This window comes from Oryctolagus cuniculus, chromosome 5 (genome assembly GCF_964237555.1).
Source record: "Oryctolagus cuniculus chromosome 5, mOryCun1.1, whole genome shotgun sequence".
NCBI lineage: Eukaryota > Metazoa > Chordata > Mammalia > Lagomorpha > Leporidae > Oryctolagus > Oryctolagus cuniculus.
The window spans coordinates 96554202-96572552 of NC_091436.1; the positions used below are offsets into that span (position 1 = coordinate 96554202).

At 38.9% G+C, this 18351-nt stretch overlaps 1 protein-coding gene across 10 annotated transcripts in view; it reads right to left on the minus strand.

Moving 5' to 3' along the window:
• The window catches only part of MYO6 (myosin VI), a 173917-nt gene that overhangs the window by 36323 nt on the left and 119243 nt on the right, over nucleotides 1-18351 (minus strand). For all 10 annotated transcript variants that reach the window (XM_008263127.4, XM_002714538.5, XM_070073859.1 and 7 more), the window contains 5 exons: nucleotides 18117-18155; nucleotides 14260-14353; nucleotides 8837-8967; nucleotides 8667-8744; nucleotides 6707-6836 (listed from right to left, as the gene is read on the minus strand). In XM_008263127.4, the coding sequence (XP_008261349.3) occupies nucleotides 6707-6836; nucleotides 8667-8744; nucleotides 8837-8967; nucleotides 14260-14353; nucleotides 18117-18155 (472 nt within the window). Of the gene's footprint in view, nucleotides 1-6706; nucleotides 6837-8666; nucleotides 8745-8836; nucleotides 8968-14259; nucleotides 14354-18116; nucleotides 18156-18351 lie in introns of those variants that run through there.

An 18351-nucleotide genomic window follows, 5' to 3' on the forward strand; every position in this document is an offset into this window, starting at 1 on the left:
TGTGGCCAGGGAGTGCAGTGGAGGATGGCTCAAGTGCTTGGGCCCTGCACCCCATGGGAGACCAGGAGAAGTACCTGGCTCCTGCCATCGGATCAGCACAGTGCACTGGCAGCAGCGCGCCAGCCGTGGCGGCCATTGGAGGGTGAACCAACGGCAAAGGAAGACCTTTCTCTCTGTCTCTCTCTCTCTCACTATCCACTCTGCCTGTCAAAAAAAAAAAGAAAAATGATCACAGGGATTACTCAGAAGCAATGAGAAAGAAATTCATGAGTTAAAGTAGTCCATACATGACACTGATGAAAATTTTTATGGTGAGATTGAGATTTCGAAGTGAAATCAATCTGTAATATTAGAAATTAAGAATTCAGTATGTCAAATAAAAAATACAATGGAAAGCCTTAACAACAGATTCGGTGAGGAAGAAGAAAGAACATCCAAGCTAGAAGGCAAATCTTTGGAAATATCTCTGTCAGACCACAAAGAAAAAAATTACAGTAATTAAAAACAGTGTTCAAGATTTATGAGATATGATCAAACAATCCAACATACAAGTCATAGGAGTTTCAAAAGTGTAGAGAGCTGGATTAGAAGGCATATTCAGTAAAATAATTACAGAAAACTTCTCTAATTTGAAGAAAGAAACTCCTAAAACTAAGACAATTCCTAAAAGACATGACCAGGAAAGATCTTCACCACAACACACTGTAGTCAAACTTTCAACAATAAAGCATGAAGAAAAGATTCTAAAATGTGCCCAAGAGAAATACCAGATTACTTTTAGAGGCTCTCTGATGAGACTCACTGATTTCTCATCAGAAACCCTATAGGTCAGGAGAGAATGGAGAGACATTAGTACAAGTCTTAAAAAAAAAAAAATCAACCCAGAAAATACTGTATCCTGCAAAGCTCTCATTTATGAATGAAGGCAACAAAAACAACTTCCATAACAGAAACTGAAAGAATTTTCCACCACTTATCCAGCCTTACAAATGATGCTTAACGATGTGCACACACAAAAATACAGAAAGAGAGTCATTAGGAAAGAATACAAAGGCAGAAAAATCTCCCAGTAAAAGTACACAGGAAATCTAAAGCAAACAAAAGGAAATATTCACAGAAAAATGGCAGGGCCTAGTTGTCACTCATCAATAGTCACCTTGAATGTAAATGGCCTAAATTCTCCAATTAAAAGATACAAACTAGCTGACTAGATTGAAAAACAACACCCATCTTTGCTGTCTACAAGAAACACACCTCACCAACAAAGATACACTCAGACTGGAAGTAAAAGGATGGAAAGCATAAACGGTCAGATGTAGCCATCGTAATATCAGAAAAAAATAAATTTTAACACAAAAACTGTTAAAACAAAGAAGGGCACTATGGCGGGCAGGGGGAGCTGTGGCCCAGCAGGTTAAAGTCCCAGCATCCCATATGGGCGCCAGTTCGAGTCCTGACTGCTCCACTTCAATCCAGCTCTCTACTATGGCCTAGGAAAGCAGTAGATCGCCCAAGTCATTGGGTCCCTGCACCTACGTGGGAAACACTGAAGAAGTTCCTGGCTCCTAGAATTGGATCAGCTCAGCTCTGGCCATTGCAGTCATCTCAGGAGTGAACCAGCAGATGGGAAATTTCTCTCTCTCCCCCCGCCATCTCTCTCTTATTCTCTCCCTCTCCCACTCTCTCTCCCTCTCTCTCTCTGTAACTCTGCCTTTCAAATAAATAAAATAAATCTTAAAAAAAAAATGAAGAGCGCTATGTAATGATTAGGGGATCAATTCAACAGGAAGATTTAACTATAATAAATTTATATGCACCCAATGTGAGGGTGCCTAGCTATTTAAAATAATTGTTAGTGGATCTCAAAGAAGACACAGACTCCAATAAAACAGTAATGGAAGACTTTAACATCCAACATTCATCAATGGACAGATCAACTAGACAGAACATCAACAAAGAAAACAGCAGAGTTAATCAATAATATGGACCAAATTGACCTAACTGATATATATAGAATCTTTCATCCCAAAGTTGCAGAATACACATTCTTTTCATCAATGCATGGAACTTTCTCTAGGACAGACCGTATGCTAAGGCATAAAGCAAGTCAGCAAATTCAAAAATACTGAAATCATATCAGTTATCTTTTCTGAGCACAAAGGAATGAAGCTAGAAATTAATATAAGAATCTTTAGAAAATATGCAAACATATGGAGACTGAACAACATGCCCCCGAATGAACAGTGGGTCATAGAAGAAAACTAAAAAGAAATAAAAAAAATTCCTGAAAATAAATGAAGAGGACAGCATAATGTATCAAAACTTATGGTATATGGCAAAGTAATGTTAAGAGGGAAGTTTATAGCAATTAGTGCCTATATCAAGAAATTGGAGGGGCCAGTGCTGAAGCATAGTTGTTTAAGCCTCTGCCTGTGGTGCCAGCATCCTATATGGGTGCCAGTTCAAGTTTTGGTTGTTCCTCTTCCAATCCAGCTCTCTGCTTATGGCCTGGAAAATCAGTGGAAGATGGCCCAAGTGCTTGGACTCCTGTACCTATGTGGGAGAACCGGAGGAAGCTCCTAGCTCCTAGCTTCAGATCTGCTTAGCTCTGGCCATTGCAGCCATTTGGGGAGTGAACCAGTAGATGGAAAATCTCTCTCTCTCTCTGTCTCTCCTTCTCTCTCTCTCTCTGTAACTCTGCTTCTCAAATAAATAAATATTTAGGGAAAAAAATAGAAATTGGAAAGGCATCAAAAGTGAGCTATCAAAGCAACAATAAACCAAACCCAATTTTAGTAGGAGGAAATAAATAATTAAAATTAGAGAAGAAATAAAATTGTTACAAAAATACAAAAGATCAGTGAATTGAAGAGCTGGCTTTTTGAAAAAATAAAACTGATGCATCATTGCCCCAATTAAAAAAAAAAGAGGGAGAAGACCCAAATCAATAAAATCAGAGATGAGAAAAATGAAATATAAGAACAGATACCACAGAAATAAAAAGAATCATCTGGAATTACTACAAAGAGCTATATGCCAACAAATCGGAAAATGTAGAAGAAATTAATAGATTCCTGGACACATGCAATCTACCAACATGGAGTCACAAAGACATAGAAAACCCAAACAGAACAACAAGCACAATGAGACTGAATCAACATTTAAGACCTTCCCAACAAAGAAAAACCCAGGACTGAATGGCTCACGCCAATTTCTACCAGACTTTCAAAGAAGTACTAATTCCAATTCTTCTCAAGCTATTCAAAACAACTGAAAGGGAAGGAATCCTTCCAAATTCCTTCTACAAGGCTAGCAACACCTGAATTCTCAAGTCAGAAAAAGATATAACAAAGAAAGAGAATATAGACCAATATCCCTGATAAAAATTGATGCAAAAATCCTCAACAAAACACTAGCTAATCGAATCCAACAACACATCAGAAAGATCATTAACGCAGACCAAATAGGATTTATCTCTTGTATGCAGGAATGGTTCAACATTTGCAAATCAATAAATGTGATACACCACATTAACAAATTAAATAATAAAAACCATATGATTATCTCCACAGATGCAGAGAAAGCATTCGATAAAATACAACATCCTTTCATGATAAAAATCTTAAGCAAATTGGGTACGGAAGGAACATTCCTTAATACAATCATGACAACTCATGACAAATCCACAGCCAGCATCATATTGAATGGGGGTAAGTTGGAAGCATTTCTATTAAGATCCAGTCCAGGCAAGGATGCCTGCTTTCACCATTGCTATTCAATACAGTCCTGGAAGTTTTGGCAAGAGCCATTAGGCAAGATAAATAAGTCAAAGTGATACTAATTGGAAAGGATGAAGTAAAACTATCCCTCTTTGTAAATGACAGGATTTTATATATAGGGGAATCAAAAGCCTCTACTAAGAGACTATTGGAACTCAGAAAAGAGTTTGATAAAGTGGCAGACTATAAAATTAACACAAAAATTAATAGCCTTTGTATACACAAACAATGAATCCCATGTAAGCTCTATCCCATTAACAATAACTACAACAAGATTTAAATACCTTGGAATTAATTTAATAAAGGAGGTTCAAAATCTCTAAAATGAAAATTACAAAACATTAAAAACAGAAAAAGAAGACAAAATGGAAAAATCTTTGATGTTGGAAAAACTAATATCATCAAAATGTCTTTACTACCCAAAGTAACTTATATATTCAATGCAATTTCAATCAAAATACCAACAACATTCCTCTCAGATCTAGGAAAAAATATGCTAAAACTCATATGGAAACACAAGAGATGCCAAATATCTAAAGCAATCCTAAACAACATAAACAAAGCTGAAGGCATCATAATACCAGCCATGAAGACATACTACAGGACAGTTATAATCAAAATAGCCCAATACTGGCAAAAGTAGACATGCAGACCAATGAAACAGGTTAGAAACTCCAGAAATTGATTCACACAATCCACACATCTATTCATACAACTAATCTTTGACAAAGGAGCAAAAATCAATCTCTGGAGAAAGGGGTTTCTCTTCAACAAACTGTGCTGGGAAAATTGGATTGCATGCAGAAGTATGAAACCAGACCCCTACTTATTCCTTATACAAAAATCAACTCAAAAGGGATCAAGGATCTAAATCTGTGACCAGATACCATGAAATTACTAAAGAGAACACTGGGGAAACTCTGAAAGACATTGGCACAGGCAGACTTCTTGGCTAAAACCCCAGAAGCACAGGCAATAAAAGTAAAAATAGATAAATGGGAGTACATCAAACTAAGAAGCTTCTGCACTGTAAAGGAACACTCAACAAGAGTCCAGACAGAATGTGAGAAAATATTGGCAAACCATGCAACTGATAAAGGATTAATAACCAGAATATAAGAAGAGCTCAAAAAACTCAACAACAACAAAACAAACAACACAGTTAAGAAATGGGCAAAGGGCTTGAACAGGCATTTTTCAAACGATGAAATTCAAATATCCAATAGACACATGAAAAAATGCTCAGGATCACTACCCATCAGGGAAATGCACCTCAAAACAACAACAAGGTTTCATTTCACCCAGTAAAAATGGCTATCACCCAAAAATAAAAAAATAAATAAATGCTGGTGAGGATATATATTTGTTCCAGCTCATTTAATAATAGCTAAGATATGGAATCAACCCAGATGCCCATCAACTGATAACTGGATATAAAAATGCCATAAATATATAATATACAATACTACTCAGCCATAAAGTGATTCAAATCCTGTCTTTTGCAACAAGATGGATATAACTAGAAACCATTATACTTAGTGAAATAATCCTGTCACAAAAAGAGACGTACCATATGTTTTCCCTGATCTGTGGTAACTAATAGAGCACCAAAAAAATGTAATGTATATGAGTGAAATTGACATTTTGAGATTTGATTATTGTTTACAACCCTTGTCTCTACTGTTGAGCAACAGTGTATTTTTCTTGTTATTATTTGTTGAATACTTAGTATAGGGTTAATCTGATGTGTATAAAATAAACTGAAAGTAGATCATTTTGAAAATTAAAATAATAAGAAAGAAAGGAGAAGGGAGGGTGAGAGTATGGGAAGGAGGGTAGTGTGGGAAGTATCACTATGCTCCTAAGTCTGTATATATGAAATACATGAAACTTGTTCACCTTAAAAAATTTTAAGTAACAGGGTCTTTGTGGGGAGTGGCAGGAGGAAAAGCTGAAACAGTAAACTGAACTCCTGGTTCACACAACCATAAATTCATTCTAGAAATTCAACTTGACCTCTACTAAAGGAGAGCCATAAAAGGCTTTTAATTTAAAGAGGTAAATCTGGAAAGACAGGAAAACCAGTTTGGAAATCACTAAGTTACCATGTATGGGGGGCAAAGGGACTCCACTAAGACATAGGCAATTAAAAAACTAAGACAAAAGTGTAGTACTTGAAGGAGGAAACACAGGATTTGGTGACAAGATTTCAGAGATTAAGAAAGGAAGGATGGTTACAATCTTGACATTTCTGATATGCACTGGAGATGGCACACAGGTAGAAACAGAAATATTTTGGTTTAAGAATGAGAAACTGAGGGATAGTATTGGAGGCCAGGGGAGAGAAAGCAAAGAATTGGGATAGTGGGTTCCTTGATGAAATTTATAATCCTCTAATTTAGATGAAGAAAACAAGTATCAGGGCTGGCACTGTGGCGAAGTGGATTAATGTCCTGGCCTGAAGCACTGGCATCCCACATGGGCGCCAGTTCCTCTTTCAATCCAGCTCTCTTCTGTGGCCTGGGATAGCAGTAGAGGATGGCCCAAGTCCTTGGGCCCCGTACCCACGTGGGAGACCTGGTGGAGGCTCCTGGCTTTGGGTCAGTGCAGCTCCAGCTGTTGCAGCCAATTGGGGAGTGAACCATTAGATGAAAGACCTCTCTCTCTCTCTCTTTCTCTCTCTTTTTCTCTGCCTCTCCTCTCTCTGTGTAACTCTGACTTTCAAATAAATAAATCTTTAAAAAAAAGAAAAATAAAACAAGTATCATATGGTCGAAACTACTAAAAAAGCAAATAAGTCTACAAAATTACCAGCTCATCACATACTACAGTTTACTGAGGAACTAGGGTCACAATGTGAACACCTAACATTCACCCCTGAGACAGCTGTACAATGAGCTTCAAACCACCTCACTTCAAGCACCTACATTTGATGACTGACAGCGAGCACCACTGAACTTTCTTCCAGCGACTGCAGATTAGCCAGTGATTGACTCTTTTAACCAACTCTGCCAAGTGGTCCGGGTCAGACTTCATAATCTGATCAAATTCTGCAAACTAAAAAGTAACATAATTTAATACTAGTATTAAAAGATAGATGTGTTTAAACATACAGAGAGACACAAAATAAACCCAATCCAAACCCAAAATCAAACTCTGGAAAATGGTTGGCTGTATGTCAGTTACTTAGTTTTATACACATCTTAATGGGGCATATAGCAAACCGCAACATACTTGACTGTACTTTGCTTCCTTACTCTTCTTTCCTTCAGGATCTTTTCTAGAAGGGCAGGTAAAGTTGGCAGGCGCATACAGGAGGATACTTACTAATACATTCAATAATAAAAGTAGAAACAAATCTTAAATAACAATTCCAGATGGTTGGCAAAAAGTTTGAGAAAATGAAAAAGAACAAATATAACTCTGAATTGGATCACAGTCTCAGATATCTCTACATAGTTCTTGATACAATAGAGTCAGCTATACAATACTAATTACCACAACTATTCTGTCTTTCCCAAATTCCATCTCCATTTTAGACAAAAGTAAGACATTACTAAGGGATGGACCTCACAAATAAAATAACTATGAGACTACTGATTAGTAAAGTGCATTATTTTCATTATTTACCACCAAATTCCATGATTTCTATCCTTTACCAAATGTGTCCACTACAGTATTAAGGATATCACATATTAATCGGTGTGACAGATTCTTAAAATCAAAATTAAGTTAAAGTTATCATAATGATTTTAAAGATCTGGATTTTGGCCTTAGGCTTTCAAGAAATCCCTCTAATTGACTAATTTTTCCAGAGGTAAACAAGAACCAAGTGCTTTCTCTGTCAGGCTATTAATTATATCTTCCTAGTTAATATATAATTATATATAATTAATTATTATATCTCTAAAATAAGAGAAATGTTGAATTTATAATAAATATGATTAAAGCTAAGCCAACTATGAACTATATCCTTTTTTCTTAACATTTCTTCTTTTACAGGAAATGCTGTAGGCCTTCTGTAACAAAAATCTGCACAAAATAGTGCATACATTGGTGATGTGTACACATATTTCACGTCCTGCCCAAAAATATGAAATAAAACTTCTTTATTATGATTAATTTAAACTTGAAGATACCAGGGCTAATTATTAATGCTCCAGCAAACTCAAACAAATATGGCTGGCAACTTAAATATGGTAACAATCATTTTACTATTATGCAACGCAATTATTTAATACTACTAAACGAGTTAAATGTCATGGAACTATCACTATCCAACTGTGAATAGAATCTCGATATTTCTATTTAGTTATGCAGTATTCTATAACTCAGTCTTGTAACTTAGCCCAAAAATCTGTGAATACTAATACTATAAGGCTACATATAGCCTAAAAAACTATTTTATACATACAAAAGTATTTATACATTCATTTATCCTAGATGTTGACAGAGGTCAGCAAAACTCTCCTTAAACATCTACCACAGTCTAGTAGAATTTGTTCTCACAGGGAAGAGCAGAAGGGATGGTAAAATCTCAAATCACAGAGAACTGACTTAAACTTGTTTTAGAAATGCTTTCAACATGTTTAAAATTGGATTATTTTCTAGTTAACCCTTCTTTAAGTAAGAAAGCCAACTGAACAGTGCTCTGATTCTAATACTTCCAGCTTCAATGAAGTTGAAAAAATTATATACACTGTATTATACATTATAAACATATCACAAGTAGGGAAATTATATGTAATCACACACAATTTCATGCTGTTTATGACCATATAATTCACATGTAATAAGAAAATTACACAACACTTAAAAATATTAACTAACCTCCAACCATCTGTATTCATGATATTAAAATATTAAAAGTTTAAAATATATATTTACCTTGCCAGGTCTAAAAAATACTTTTGTTAACCCAAACTTGTAGTCAACTTCATTTAAGCCCAAGGCTTTAAAAAGAGCCTGAAAAATAAAAGTTAAAACATGTTAATGTCAACTTACAATTACCAGAAGAGTTTACAGCTAAGAAATCTAAACTCGGGTGGCATTTATACCTTACAAAACAGTCTGGGATCCAGTCGTGCAAGTTTGTCTGGCATGTATTTTTTATACATGTTGTAGAGTTCATGAAATGAAGCTCGTGATGGGAAGCCACCCTGCATCAAGTCCAAAACAGACACCATACCTAGATTTATAAACAAACACAAATCACTGTTAATTACTGTATAAAAATCCAAAGTAACTTGTGAACGATCAAGCAATTTTGCAAATTAATTCTGACGAAGAAGCAATTTGCAGGAATTATCAGCAATGAAACATTATATAGGAAATGTTATACTCTATATGTCTTACCTTATCTACCACTTAAAACTACAAAAGTAGATTTCTACCTAAAACAAGCATGACTAACCATTTCCTATAGGCCAAGTATATGACTTCAAAAAATTCAACTCCAGTTTCTACCTTTTTTAAATTTAATTAATTTATTTATTTGACAGAGTTCCAGAGAGAGAGAGAGAGAATCTCCCATCTGCTGGTTCACTCCTCACATGGCCACCATGCCCAGTGGTAGGCCGGGCCGAAGCCAGGAGCCAGGAGCTTCTTCCAGGTCTCCCACTTGGGTGAAGGGGCCCAAGGACTTGGGCCATCTTCTGCTCCTTTTTCAGGTGCATTAGCAGGGAGCTGGATTGAAGTTGTGCAGCCAGGAGTTGAACTGGTGCCCATGTGGGATGCCGGCATTAACCCATCATGCCACAACACCAACCCCCACTTATCAAATTCTAAGGTTCATTTTAGAACAAGACTTCCAACAGATATCCACAAAGCAGTCAAATACTTTTCTATATATTCCTAAGTTTTCATCAGTATTTAAATAAAGCAAATGAAAAAGAAAGCTCACTAAAGCTCACAACAAAGACCCCTTTCCTTCATCTCTCAAGAAACTACTCTATTGGGATGGTGAGTACACAGGATGATTATTTATTTTTCAGTACAACTCTAGCAAGGGGTTGATCAGAGCCGTGAATCAATGTGAGCTTTTCAGGTCAGGAAAAGTGTAAAAGCAGCAGGAAAAAGGCTGAAAAACTATACAGAGTGCCAGAATCTTGTTCACATAAAGGTATTTCAGTCTCTGGGACTATTCAAATTAATGGAGAAAAAAAGGATATTTAACAAAAAGTGTTGCGGGGCTAGTGCTGTGGCATAGTGGGTAAAGCCACCACCTGCGGTGCCAGCATCCCATATGGGCTCCAGTTTGAGTCCCAGCTGCTCCACTTCTGATTTAGCTCTCTATTAGACCTGGGAAAACAGTGGAAGGTGACCCAAGTCCTCTGCCCCTGTATCCACATGGGAGACCCGGAGGAGGCTCCTGGCTCTGGATCGGCCCGGATCCCGCAGTTGCAGCCATTTGGGGAGTGAACCTCTCTCTCTCTGTTTGCCTCTGCCTCTCTGTAGCTCTGCCTTTCAAATAAAAAGCTCTGCTTTTCTAAAAAACGGTAATTTAAATTAATATTTTTTCATTGTAATTTAAGTCAAATTTAAAAAAAACTATCTTAAGTGGGTACATTTTTATTCTAAATTATCTCATGGGAAATATGGCCTTTCTAGGAAATTAGGTTGAACTGATAACCTATTTGACAAAGTTGTAAAACATCAATAGTACCTAGAAATGATGGCAGTATAAGAAAATAGACATGCATACTTAGTGGGAAAGTAAACCAGCACAACAATTCTGAGTGGTAATTTGGAAACATTTATTACTAGGGCTCTATAATTTCTTTTCTTTTTTTTTTTTTTTTTTTTTTTGGACAGGTAGAGTGGACAGTGAGAGAGAGAGAAACAGAGAGAAAGGTCTTCCTTTGCCGTTGGTTCACCCTCCAATGGCCGCTGCAGCTGGCGCACCGCGCTGATCTGATGGCAGGAGCCAGGTGCTTCTCCTGGTCTCCCATGGGGTGCAGGGCCCAAACACTTGGGCCATCCTCCACTGCACTCCCGGGCCACAGCAGAGAGCTGGCCTGGAAGAGGGGCAACCGGGACAGAATCCGGTGCCCCGACCGGGACTAGAACCCGGGGTGCCGGCGCCGCAAGGCGGAGGATTAGCCTAGTGAGCTGCGGCTCCAGCTAGGGCTCTATAATTTCTATTTCCATGAATATATATTTTAACTTTTCTCATCTGTGGGAAAGATAATCATGCAGTATGTCCATATGGCCTTTGGCTCATTGTTTATAATAGAAAAATAAACAAATAATTGAAATATCAATTGATCATATCACAATCATATGATATAATATGCATATTAATTTAAAAGAACACAGCAGGAGCCAACATTGTGGCACAGCAGGTTGAAGCTACTGTTTGCAAAGCAGGAATCCCATATCTAGGAGCTGGCTCAGAGTACCAGCCGCTGCATACTTGATTCAGATTCCCGCTAACATGCCTGAGAAGACGGCAGAAGATTATTCAAGTGTATGTGCCCCTGCCACCCTCATGGGAGACAAGGATGGAGCTCCTAGCTTCAGCCTGACCCAGCCCTGGCTACTGGACTCATTTGGGTAGTGAACCTATAGACAGAAGATCAATCTCTTTCGCTCCCCCACCCTACCCCTCTGTCACTCTACCTTTCAAATAAACAGATAAATTTTTAAACACACATACACACAGAGTAAAGCTTTATCTAACCAGTATAAAAACATATCCAAGACTTACTATTAAATGGTCATTCCTGAGAAGTGAGACTTCTTTATTTATTCTGTGCTTTTAATTTTTGCTACTGTGAGCACATGTAACTGCATTATAATTTTAATGCTAATTAATGAAACACATAAAAGCAATCACTTCTATAGGGGAAAAAAAACCCAGAACTAGATTTAGTCCCAGGCTCTGGGAAATAATAGTAAGATATGGTTGGTATTGTCATTGCTTTTACCCATTTACATCAAATACATAAGCACCCTTGTAAATGTATGTAACTGCAACCTCTAAGTCTCTTGGATTTCCCCTATGGCTGCAAAATGTGAACTGGCTGCAAAGGTTCATCAAGAAGCTCCTGGATTTGCCCTGGCCCAGCCCTGGCTCTTGTGGGCATTTGGGGAAATGATCTTTCTCTGTCTCTCTTTCAAATAAAAAATAAATAAATGAATTTTTTTTAATTTAAGTTCATTAAGAATTTCATGGAGCTTAACAAATTACAAAGCTTCCAACTGCTTCCTCAGTTTCTGAATTTAATTTACTCTTAAAGATTGTTTGAAGCTTAAAAAAGTAGAAACTATTTCCTTCCATAAATTCCCATGATCTGACTCTGGAAGTTTTAAGTACGGCTTCTTGGTACAGTGCTGGTTGGTTATACTCAGAATACATCTTTGTACACACGTGCAGGCAGCATAGCCCCAAAATTACAGGGGAAGAAAACCTGCCTTCTCTCACCTGCCTCTACTTTTACCTGTCGTTGCCTGATCAGAAGATAGTAATTTTAGTATGAACTTTTTAATGAATTCTACTCAAAAATTAGAAAAAAATCCAAGTGGAAAGGTAAAACAGATTCCAAATATTAAATATCATTATTTTAGAAAGCTTCATAAATATTTTTATTTCTAGCAATTATGGATTTTTTTGTTTTTTTCTCATTACCTAGTTACATGCTGGAAACAATTCTGTATCCTTACACTATTGTTAGGACTTAAAAATGAAAATATTATGAATTGGTATTGTCTGCTAAACTATACACATGTATTCAAGTGCATGGAATTCTAACTAAAGCATCGTTGTGCCCATACTGTGCTGATGCGATAGCATATGTAACCGAATCTAAACACGTGTGATTTATCAGGCAATCCCTGGTGACTTCATTAAAGTGGAAGCTGAATTCTCGTGGGTTAAGGAATAAATGAAGGCAGGAAACCGAGAAAGCAGAATAAACTACTCTTGGACAGAAAAGAAACAACTGGAGAAAAATGGTCAGGAAAAAAGACAGGGAGGTAGCTGGAAGGGAATGTGGGTCAGAGTTGAGTGATTAAACACATTTTATGGGATCATGGGAGAGATTTGCCTCAAAAGAATGGTTCAATACAAATAATCCTTACTAAAGATTCATGAGAATGGAGGGAGGGATGGATTTCAAGAAACTGAAGCACAACTGGGAAGAGACAGTTCGTGCATGCAGCACACGAGGGGAGGCTATGCAGGTAGGTGTAAGAGCCGGGCAGGAGACAGGTGACGCTCCAGGATGTTCAGTGAAGAGGTGAGGCCACCTGATGCAAGCAGCTCAGGGATGGAAGGAGGGCCCCGTGGACAGGCTGGCTCCCTGGAAACTTCCTCGGGCAGGCTGGAGGTCCCCGTACAGGTCAGCCATCACGAACTTAAAGTGGCACCACCTTATCAACTGCTAAGGTTCCGTGGGAGAGGTCAAAGATCCAGATCTGGGGGACTGAAGCTTACTGGGGGAGGGTGTTTTAGGGAAAGCATACAAAAGTAAGGGCAGGGCTTTGGGAAGGGGTTTATTTCAATGAAGATTCCTGAAGCTTAAGTGATCTTAAGCAAAGCTGTCCCAGAAAGGAACAAAATATAAGAGAACGTGAGACGGAGCCAGGGGCCATTCTGGATGAAAAGGTAAAGAAAGAAAGGAGAGGGCGGGTACCTAGGGAAAACCGGGAGGGAGTCCGGTTGGGGATGGAGGGCAGCCCTAGAGTGAAGGGAAAACTCTGAGTCTAGGTCTCTGGCCACTGTGGCTGAGCCAGGCCAGACACACATAGCAGGCAGCCGGGAGTGAGCTTCACCAAATGCATAAAAGTGTCCCAAAAGCTAAGAGCATGTGTTTCCATCTTTTTTTAAATATTTTTTTCTAAGATTTATTTATTTATTTATTTGACAGGCAGAGTTACAGACAGTGAGAGAGAGAGAGAAAGATCTTCCATTCGATGGTTCACCCCACAAATGGCTGCAACGGACGGAGCTACGCTGATCCTAAGCCAGGAGCCAGGTGCTTCTCCTGGTCTCCCATGGGGTGCAGGGCCCAAACACCTGGGCCATCCTCCACTGCCCTCCCGGGCCACAGCAGAGAGCTGGCCTGGAAGAGGAGTGACCGGGAATAGAACCCAGCGCCCATATGGGATGCTGGCGCCGCAGGCACAGGATTAACCTAGTGCGCCCCATGTTTCATGGAATGGCAAGCAAGGACACCACAACCCACCTGCCGACCCCGTCCTGGGAAGGATGAGAAACGAACCACGGCTGGACTGCAGCCAGGGAAAGCGGCCTGCCCAAGGCAGAGTCAGGTTTGCCGGCAGCGTTTTTATATTTTACTTCAGTGATGTAAAATGGCTCTATTGCACAAGAAACTACACCCAGTACTGCACTAATAACTTGTCATCCAGAGGAAACAGGGGATACAAACCTGACTTCACTTTAACATAATCAAGATAATGGTAAATTTTCTGAAAACACCACAGATAATGACCGGCACGTATGGAAGTATGGTAATACCTGAACACTGAAGCTGAGACAGAATTTGAGCACCTTCAAAGTGGTGGCTTGTCATCTTTAAATTGGGTTTGATGCACCGAATAAAGCTTGCTCCCTAGGAGAAAGAGGGGGATTTTGAGACAGTACATATGAATCCTTATTTTTCTAACATCTATGAATGTCAGCTACTTTCAAAGCATATTAACACATGAAGCTTAATCACTAAGGAACTTAAAAATACATTAGCATGCTTTTATAATTTAAAGCCTGAACTGAATTTCTATACTACAAATTTTTTTAAAGGTTTATTATTTGAAAGTCAGAATTATAGAGCAAGAGACAGAAAGAGAAAGAGATTCTTCCATCCATTGGTTCACTCTCCAAATGGCCACAACAGCCAGGGTTGGGCCAAGCCGCAGCCAGGAGCCAGGAGTTTCATCCGGGTCTCCCACGTGGGTGCAGGAGCACAAGCACTTGGGCCATCTTCCAGTGCTTTCCCAGGTGCATTAGCAGGGAGCTAGATAGAAACTGTAGCAGCCAGGCCTCAAACTAGCACCCACATGGAATGCCGGTGCTGCAAATAGCGGCTCACCCCACTGCACCACAGTGCTGACTCTTGTACATTACAAATTAATATTAGAAAAATAGTACATTTTAGATTTGAATGTAAAACATTGTAAAATGTCTTTTACTGTAAGATTTCAACATATAAACATACATTTTGGAGTCTTGATATATATAAGATTATATTCTACATTTAAACATATTTATATGTTGTATTTTATATTTCTGTGTTAAGAAAACTATCCTATAAGAAGAGGAGAAAATAAAATTATGCCCCTTAAAATTTAGGCCAAATTGTCAAACAAAAAAGAAAACAAAAGTTTTCAACCATTCCACTTCAGAAATATACAAAGTGTCATTAAGCTACACAATTGAAAGCACAATGAAAGCTTTATCTGTTAAAACAATTTTTAAAAGTTGAAAGCCACTCATTTGGAATCAGTTATCAGACTGTGCTGCATGAGAAAGCAAGAATACTGATTACGTAAGATAATGAAACTTGAGCCCTGAAGCTAACATAATAGACATCCAAAACCACTGTTTCTCTACAAGTGGTCACCTTGCAGAAATAAACAGTTATTTCAAGAATGATCATCATTGTGGGGCCTGCACTGTGGTGCAGCAGGTTAACGCCCTGGCCTGAAGAGCTAGCATCCCATGTGGGTGCTGGTTCAAGTCCTGGCTGCTCCACTTCCAATCCAGCTCTCTGCTATGGCCTGGGAGAGCAACAGAGGATGGCCCAAGTCCTTGGGCCCCAGCACCCACATGGGAGACCCAGAAGAAGCTCCTGGCTCCTGGATTCAGATCAGTGCAGCTCCAGCCGTTGCAGCCAATTGGGGAAGTGAACCAGTGGATGGAAGACCTCTCTCTCTCTCTCTGCCTCTCCTTCTCTCTCTGTGTAACTATAACTTTGACTTTCAAATAAATAAATAAATCTTTAAAAAAATGATGACCATTGCAAATAGTCTTAGGACATGTTTTAGAAATGCTTTTTCTATAAATCACAAAAGTAACCTCATCATTTTAAAGTAGCATCCTATTTAGTACATAAATATAAAATATTCCCATTAGATTTAATTTTTAAAGATATTTGGTCCTTAAGAGATAATTATCTGAAGCCAAGTTGGTTATTTTAAAAATTTTCATGATTCCAGAAGCAACTCTTACAATAAGTTAAGTAACAACAGCACTGACAGAATAAATGTTTGGCTTTTCAAAATGACTACTGGAAAAGGAAGAGTACTCAGTGAAGTTCTGTGATCTGATAGTAAGTCTTACCTTGGAATCATGCTTCATTTACAAGGAGAAATTCATGGAAAATGGAAATTAAATGATAAGTTGGGGTAGGTAATTGGCCTGGTGGTTAAGATACCAGCCACTTGGGGACGCCCTCATCCCATATCAGGTGCCTGGGTCAGAGTCCCAACTCCACTCTCCATTCCAGCTTTCTGTTAATGTACACTGTGCAGCAGGTAATGGCTCAGTTGGCTGAGTCACTCATGTGGGAGACATGGATTGTAATCTGAGCTTGGACTGGCCCAGCCCTAGCCATTATAGATATTTGGAGAGTGACCCAGCAAATGGTAGCTCTATCTGTCTGTTATTTGCCTGTCTCTATCTCTTTATAAATAAAATTAACTAATAAAAAGGTAAGTTTATTTTGATGCAAAAAGTTTGTTATATTTTTGTAATATGTATTTTCCATGAACTTTCTGAAAGACTCCTCATTTATAACCCATATATTAAATTTTTTCTCAGTTTTTTGTTGTTGTTGTTTATTTGACAGAGTTATAGACAGTGAGAGAGAGAGACAGACAGAAAGGTCTTCCTTCTGTTGGTTCACTCCCCTAAAGGCCGCCACGGCCAGTGCTGCGCCGATCTGAAGCCAGGAGCCAGGTGCTTCCTCCTGGTTTCCCATGCGGGTGCAGGAGCCCAAGCACTTGGGCCATCTTCCACTGCCCTCCCGGGCCACAGCAGAGAGCTGGACTGGAAGAGGAGCAACCAGGACTAGAACCTGGGGCCCATATGGGATGCTGGCACTGAAGGCGGAGGATTAACCAAGTGAGCCATGGTACTGGCCCCTCTCAGTGTTTTTTTTGTGTTTTTTTTTTTTTTTTTTTTTTTTTTGGACAGGCAGAGTAGACAGTGAGAGAGACAGAGATAAAGGTCGTCTTTTGCCGTTGGTTCACCCTCCAATGGCTGCTGCGGCCGGCACACCGCGCTGATCCAAAGGCAGGAGCCAGGTGCTTCTCCTGGTCTCCCATGGGGTGCAGGGCCCAAGCACTTGGGCCATCCTCCACTGCACTCCCGGGCCACAGCAGAGAGCTGGCCTGGAAGAGGGGCAACCGGGACAGAATCCGGCGCCCCAACCGGGACTAGAACCCGGTGTGCCAGCGCCACAAGGCGGAGGATTAGCCTAATGAGCCGCGGCGCCGGCCTCGGTGTTTTTTTTTTTAAAAAGGAAAATCACTTTCAAAAAGATTTCTAATAAATTTTGACTCTATAATGGTTCATAAAAATGTTATATGTGGGGCTGGTGCTGTGATGTGGCGGATGAGGCCATGTGGCGGATGAGGCCATTGCCTGCAGTGCTGGCATCCCATAGGGGCACCAGTTCAGGTATCAGCTGCTCTACTTCTGATCTAGCTCCCTGCTAATGCACCTGGGAAAGCAGTGGAAGATGGCTAGGGTCCTTGGGCCCCTGCACTCACATAGGAGACCAAGAAGAAACTCCTAACTCCTGGCTTCGGATTGGCCCAGCTGGCCACTGCGGCCATTTGGGAAGTGAACCAACAGATGGAAGACCCCTCACTCTCTCTCTCTCTCTCTCTCTCTCTGCCTCTCTGTAATTCTGCCTTTCAAATAAATAAATAAATCTTTAAGAAAATACATTATGTCCATTTTTTCCAGATCATCAACACTGCCATGTCTGGAGAATGTATTTATTACTTAAGAAGTAATAAAATTAAATCAAATTATATGTGTAATCTTTAATCCTAAAAAAGTACATTCTCCTCTATAATTTCTATTAATTTTCACCTTCCTAAAGCTATAAGATAATCAAATTAATAACATTCAAAAAGCTTTCTATTATTTATGAAACAGTTTAACTTCACAATATATTTTATCTGTCTTCAGAACAAACCTAACAAAAACAATAACCATTTTAAAACCTGAAGTTTTTTTATTGAAGGGAATCTGGTTTAAAATGTATTTCTAATTATTCTAGGGTTACTGTGCTTGCTTGAGTAATTAGCAGCAATAGTCTCAAAGAGCCATTTTTAAAAGCATGGTTTATTTTTAAGTGTACTCACAGTACTTCGAAGTTTATCCAGAAGCAAATTTAACTGTGTCTATAAAAGAAAGAATATCAGTTTATTATTTCAGAAAAACATAGTATAAAATATCATGAATTAATACAAGCTTTCCAATGTAAGAATAAAGCAACATGCAACATTCACATGTAACACATTACAGTTTAACAACCTCCTACACAAACTCTTTAACAGATGGAATCATGCAAAATGGCTAATGTAAAATGAAGAACAA